We start from the raw sequence: 6,969 nt of genomic DNA, 5'->3' as shown, positions 1-6,969 counted from the left end.
CACGAAACCCTCTCAAAACGTCTAATTGTGCTTTCTTAGCAAGTGCTAATGCATTTCCTTGCTTCCATGCATTAAACATAAAATAAGAAAATAACCTAAAAAGCAGAAAATAAAAAGGTTTTCATGCACTCATAATCTAGGATTTTACCAGTTCAGTCGTATTGTTGAACAATGCAAATATTTTTCTATTTATTATTCTCATGTTTAATTTAATGCTCGGTACATGCACCGTAAGATTCTTAACAAGAAACACTTTAAGCAAAGGAAGCTAGATGCCTGAAAGAGGAAAAGAAAGTAGAAGGAGGCATAACATCAATCCAACAAATTACATCTCCTTCTGTAGTTTTGTATCCCATCCATGAACAATTATTTCGTAAGAACAAACAAACAAATAAATAGGATGACTGAGGCTGCATGTAACGCCATGGTATCCCCATATATATATATATATCCAAGATCATCAAGGACTAAAAGTTATCAGAGCACTCAATTAGTCTACATGAATCAACTGAACCCTCCAAAACTAGTATATGTGAGGAGGCAAGCTAATTATTCACGGCGACCTTCTCGCAGGACGGGCATAAGTTCACCATGGCCGCCGCCCTGGGGAGCTGGGCAAAGAGCTTCGTGCTGGCTGCCACCGACGCCGCCGTAGACCGCCGCAGCTCCAGGAGCTCGTGTTTCAGCCGCTGGTTCTCGTGGGTCAGGCTCTCGCACCACCGCTTCAGGAACTCGCAGTCCACCTCCGTCTGCTTCAGCTTTGTTCTGTTTTGCATGCACAAAGAACTTCAGAACAAGATCCCAATTGACCATACAAAATCAACTCTCTTTTTTCTACATCAGTACAGTACATCACAACATGCATAAACTAGGAACGTAGCACGTACCTGGCTCTTCTATTTTGGAACCACACTTCCACTTGCCTCGAGGTAAGATTCAGCTGCCGTGCCAGCTCCTGCTTCTGAACCTGCATGCCACACGTACGTCAGCTCGTAGCAGAACAGAAGAACAGAAGCTTGAGCATATATAGGACTCAAAAACTGTTCCAAATTACGTAGTTACATACATGAGAAAGTATGTTGTGGGCACGGAAGCTGCCTTCCAGGAGGGCGCACTGCTCCTTGGTGAGCCGGAGCTTCTTCCTCCTGCCCCCGCCGGCGTCGTCGCTGCCACCGCCATCGCTCAGACACGGACCGTTCGACGACGACGATCGGCCCTCGTCATCGCCGCCGACCTTTATCTTCCGCCTTGCACCTTTCCCTCCCGTCTTTTGTTCGTCTTGATCACGCTCTTCTTTGCCGTGCTGCGGGAACAGCGCGTCGAGCTGGACAGGGCCAGTCCGCCGCTTGCCGTCGTGGATGTGCCACGCGGCGCCGCCGCCTGTTGCTAGGCCAAGCCATGCACCCAGATCCTGTCGCTCCATGCTGCCGGGCTCTCGTACGTAGGGCGCAGGAGTGCGGAGTTAGCTTTGTAATGGAGAAGAACCGTAGCTAGCTGGCTAAGAACTTAAGAAGGGCCAAGCCTTTATAGGCAGCTTAAATTTGCAGGCGGCCTGTAGTACCTGGGAAGCAACAGGGCTCTGGACAAGGTCAGTTTCGTGTGTGTGGATTGAAGACGACAATAACACGGGTAATTATAGGTGTGGACGTTTGTCTTGCTTGTCTAACAAGGAGTAGTTGATCGACACTATTAGTTGGACTGATGAAAAGACAGCATCGGAATCTATTTCACATTACCTTTTTTTGTTTGTTTGAAAGGGCTATTAGTGTGCTTGTGAAACCGACGGCATCATGCATCTTAAGTTTCCAATTACTTGGTCGCCGTGGAGGTGCAACGTATGCTGCATACTCATACGGTGGGTGAGCTAGGAGGTGGATTTGTTCAAGTGCGACACGTTCTTGTGCGTGCTAGCTTCGCGATTTTTGCAGACCAAACATGCACTTAGGCACACGTACATAGCTCATGTTAATTATGTGGAAATGTATAGTTTAGCTAGTAGTCGCTAGTATGCTCTTGGACTTTCGAGATCATCGGTTCTGCCTGGTCCAGATCATGGGAGACTCACCCCGAACACGTACGCAAAGCAGTAAGCAGCGTACGTGCGCCTGCATGCGCTTTGACCACTTGCATGACTAATGTTCCTAGGAAATGATATTTGTAGATTAGTTTTTTGGGAGGAATGTTCCTAAGAATGATGATAATCGGGACAAGTCAAAGAGTGGATCGATCGACGTCGCCTACTGGTGGAGCAGTACTAACTATATATAGGTGCCGATGCTCTCAGAAGAAGCCGTCTCGGCCGTGTTGGAGCCATTCAAACTGACTAAGCAAGCCATGATTAATTAGACGGACACGTCCAGTTTCCTTCTCTAGCGTACACCTACTCACTCGATCGTGGGCCTACTTAAGTTCCACGGCCATGTCAATCATGGTCTCGACAGGTTCACTGCATTTCCACAAGGACAAATCGTGATGTGACCCTGATATGTACGTGTACGTACGCGTGTGTCTGCTCCTCCCAACTGCATCACCCGTCTCCGGTGCGGTGCGGTGTTTATCCCCCTGCCGGCGGCGTGCCGCGTTTGCTGAAGATTCGGCAGACCGGCCGGCCTGGAACAAAATCCGAGCGGCGATCAGGAGATCGTTGATTGATCGTGCCTGAGCGGCGAGTCGTTGTGGCGACGGTGATGGTTGAGACCTCCTCCCGTCGTTTCATTGTCTGGAAAGGAAGTTATATTTTATGCGGTCAAAAAGGAGGCAATGTTCACCTTCGCCATACCTGGCTGCTCGCTTGATAGGCAAGCTAGCATCAATTCTGTCAATAATGCTCCTTGACCCGGCGGCACCAGTGTTACTCCGGTGGACGACTAATTGATTGCTTGACCTGGTTATGCTAAAGAAAAAAAGATTGCTTGACCTGGTAACCGTTACTAATCAAAATGCATGAAAAATGGATGTATGTAGAATTAAAATACATCTAGATACATCTATATCAATGACAAGTATTTTCGGACGGAGGGAGTACTAGTTAGTACTTACGTACTCATTCCGGTTTTGAGCGATATATTCAGGTGGGAGAACTCTCCCCCGTGGTTCCTCAAAAAATTACTACTAATACTCACTCCGGTTGAATCTTTTGAAAGGACATTCAAGGCGCTGATGCCCCCGCGCGTGCGTTTCGATCATCCGCCTGCTTTAAACTCGTCAGCAGTTTTAACCATGGATGGATGACTGTTTTGCCTGGTCCATGGACGAGAAGCAGTCTTGATCATATACATAACCTATGCTTAACCAACATACTCCTCATTTTAGCTCTCACTTTAATCCTCGATCGTAAACGCAAAGTCTGCATTTCAGTTCTCACTCATGGTGGGGCAACCTTGCGTGGATGGATAAATTCAACTCCTATGGTTTGCCGGTCTTCACCTAGTAGCCATTTCCACAATGCTGTTATTATGAAATGGTCTTAGTACTATTTTGATCCACTGTCCCGACAGTTACATTCTGGTTGTGCGTCATAATGATGCAGAGACCGAGGTTTAACTTTCATTTTAAAATAATCACCATGGTCACATCAATTTCTCCTGTCGAAACAAACAATTAGAACAAACATGTTAAACCTACATGCTGTGATTACAGACTCAAACTTACAGACATAATCCCCCACTAACCCCTTGAATTTTGCATCAGGCCCTATAATATCCAACCAAATTGAAGTCACGCCAATCAATCCTCTATACCACTATGCTCCTTCAATGGAGGTCTCACATTTTGAATTCGATCCACAGTTTTGACTTGGTCGAACCCCTTCGACTCTGTCGTGGAATTTCTCAGTGTGTGTGTGGGTCCTTTGTAAGTGGCTAAGTCATGTGGGCCGTGGTTGTCAGTGGGGAAAGGGTAACATCCCATCCAACACCACTCGGGCTCTCGCGACCGCGTCGTCCCTGCGGACGACCGGCTGCGCCCCAGTTCCTCCTCCGCCAGCTCTCCCTCACTCCCCCTCCCCGCCGTCAGCCCTGGCCCGGGCAACGCTGGTGACGGCGGCCCCCGGCCATTCCCCTCTCGGTTGCTCTCCGGCGCGGGGCGGTGGGCGCCGGGGGGTGCTCCCTAGGCGGCGGCGGTCCGGCGTGGCGGCGGGGCTTCCTGGCGCGGCGCGGGAGATCGGCTGGAAGGCGACGTCGCCGTTGGCGACGGGGTGGCGCGGCGGCGCGGCGCCTGCTCGGCCCAGATCTGGGCCCTTTGGGGGCCCATCTGGGTCTGGGCGGGCCGACGGCGGGGCAGGTTGGCGGCGTGGCTTCCAGGAGGCGGGGGAGCGGCGATGGGCGTTGGGGGCTGGCGGTGCTGGCGCCACCCTGCTGCAGCGTGGTCGGCGGGGCTTAGCGAGCCCGATTCGGGCCTGACCGGGCCAGGGGTGGCCTGGTATGCCCTGCTGCTGCATCCAGACAGCGACCGCGACGGTGCTGGAGGCACGAGCCTCCTGCACTATGGCGGAGGAGGTGGTTCCCTCCCGCGCGGCTATGGCGCTGTTGCTCCCGTCAACCAACGCCTCCTCTCCTCGTTCTTTTGGCCTCGTGGTGGTGATCTCAGTGAGGCGGCGTGGGTGGTGTTGCGATCGTTGTGGCGCATGCTGGTGGGTGGCGAGCTGGTTGGTTAGCTCTAATCCGATTGGGCGGTGGGGTCTGGAGTTGGGAGAAATCCTTGTCGGGTCTTCCGGCTATGATACGGTGATGCCTGCGGGTGCCACCATTCCCCCCTGGAGGGTGTCGGTGGTCTTCATTCCCCTCTACCCTCCGCGTGCCGGGGGAAACCCTAGGACACGTCCAGGCAGCAGCGTCGTCGGTATCGCATTCCTTCCTGGAGGTGTTGCTTGGTACGCGGAGGATCGGAGCCTAGGATTGTGGTGGGTCGATTTCGGAGGGCGCAGCGATATTGGGTCATCCGCGCTTTGTCGAGCTGCCGGTGTTGGCATTGTTTCTTCTTCTTTTTCTTTGGCTTGTTGTGCTGCTCGCCCCAGCGTATGCTATCTAATCGGTGTTGGTGCTTTGGAATACAAAGAGGGGGGAAACCCTTTTTCGGTAAAGGGTTGGTCTCTCCAACTTTCCCCTCCCCCTTCGTACTGTTACACAGAGAGGCAAAGGGAGGTGGACCCAATCTCGCGGTCGGCCGCCGACCAGGCCATGGCCTCCACCCTTCTCTACCGACAGAAGATATGGAGAGCCCAGAACTGTGCCCTAGGATTGTGGGGGTAGGGTATCGAGTGTTGGCGTTTTGGTGGCAGCGGCGACACCGCGAATAAGGGTTCCTCGATCTCAGCATCATATCGGCTTATTCCTCGGAGGCGGTGGCGAGGTGGGAGGAGTGGTCTTTCACCATATTCTGGATCGGGCGAGGGTGAGTGCCCGGGCGGCGTTGCTGGCCACTTGTGGTGGAGCCGACGAGCTCCTGGTGTGCTCGTGGATCTGTTGATACGGCGAGCTGGCGTGCTCCTAAATGTTACCAATTTGATTTTCTCAATATTGATATATTTCTCTATAAATTTGGCCAAACTAAACCCACATGACTTCTCAAAAGATAATACACCTTATATTTAAAGAACAGAGGGAATACCCTTCTTTTTTATGAAAACTCAACAACGCCAACGGCACAATAAAGCGCGTCCATCTCTTCTAGTAATTTCTAAACCGTAAATGTAGCATGACATTTTTGTAGAATACGCCCAAGCATGTGTATCATCACATTAAAGAAGAAGCGGCAAAGAAGCCGGATACAAGGCCTTTCAGCCATTACAACGCTAATCACGAGAATTAGCCTCCACATCCATCACGCACACCCACCCTGGCTACTATGATACATGTTTCCCTAGTCCAACCTCATGCCAATGACAACAAGGCAGGCCACAGAGCAACCAAAGCCACGTCACAACCAACGCCGAGACCTCTACAACAAGACCAAAACCAAGGCCAACACATACCAAAGTACCGCCACCCATTTGCGCCAAGAGGAAGTCGGCAAGTGAACGACAGGGCCTGAGCGGACCTGGAGAAGGTACCATCGTGAGGGCACCGGAGATGGCGTACATTGCACCCAGGAGGCCCATGCCCAAAGTAGCAGCCGACTGACTCAAGCCACACCAACGAGACTCCTCGAGCAAACAAGACGGCGCCTTCAGAAAGGTAAGACGCCTTGACGCCGCCGCTGTTGTTTGGTCCGGAGGCCAGACCAAGACAAGGGTTTCCCCCGAGCTCAAGGAAGGGAGTCTGGTCGGGTCCAACACAACGACTCCAGGGAGGGAACGTCGCCCGCGGGCGTCGCCGTTGTGAGCCTCGTCTCGAAGCAGGGATTTCTCCCAACCCAGATCGAAGAACCCAGCACCCACCAGAGCCGCAAGCGTAGAGCAACCACCACATCTAGAAGAGTCACATTTCGCATCACATTAGCCTCCGCCACTAGTCCTGCGAGATCCGGACAAACTCGCCGCTACCAGCACACCATCTCGAGCGCCGCCGCCCTCGATCTGTGGCACATCGCCACCACCACGGATTCGCGGATGCCAGACAGAGCAGCCATGCCCAGCCAGCCACTACACCACAACACTTGTTTAGGGGCAATTAACTGCTGGGAGAAATAGTAGTTCAAGGACAAATGAACTGCCGAGACATTTGTGTCTGCCGGTACAAGCATCTTAGGGCGGGCTAACTGCCGGAAGAACTTGAGCAACAACGTCACATGAACTGCCGGTGAAATTTAGGGCACACTTTCTGCCGGGACACCTAGGACCCGGGCCATAAACTGCCGGGGACCGTCTTTGGCGCGAGACGGGCCTAAGCGCGCGAGCCCAAAAAGAACTTAACGCGCGCCGGCCCTTCACCACATCAGACCACTCCATCTCTCTCTCTCTCAAAAAAAAGCAGACCACACTCGTTCCCCCAGATCCACAAATCGACCCAAGCATCGATCCCACCGCCGCCG

General features: G+C 52.4%; 1 protein-coding gene across 1 annotated transcript; it reads right to left on the bottom strand.

The window, feature by feature from the left end:
• Positions 1–447: 447 nt before the first annotated feature.
• LOC119335423 (homeobox-leucine zipper protein HOX18-like) lies at positions 448–1,484 on the bottom strand. Its single transcript, XM_037607558.1, has 3 exons — positions 1,067–1,484; positions 888–967; positions 448–765 (listed from the first exon to the last, which is right to left on the bottom strand). The coding sequence occupies exons 1-3, from the start codon at positions 1,421–1,423 to the stop codon at positions 546–548; spliced, it is 657 nt and encodes a 218-aa protein (XP_037463455.1). The 5' UTR covers positions 1,424–1,484; the 3' UTR covers positions 448–545.
• Positions 1,485–6,969: the final 5,485 nt, after the last annotated feature.

Source organism: Triticum dicoccoides, chromosome 7B (assembly GCF_002162155.2).
Source record: "Triticum dicoccoides isolate Atlit2015 ecotype Zavitan chromosome 7B, WEW_v2.0, whole genome shotgun sequence".
Classification (NCBI taxonomy): domain Eukaryota; kingdom Viridiplantae; phylum Streptophyta; class Magnoliopsida; order Poales; family Poaceae; genus Triticum; species Triticum dicoccoides.
This window is presented reverse-complemented; position numbering and strand designations above follow the sequence as displayed.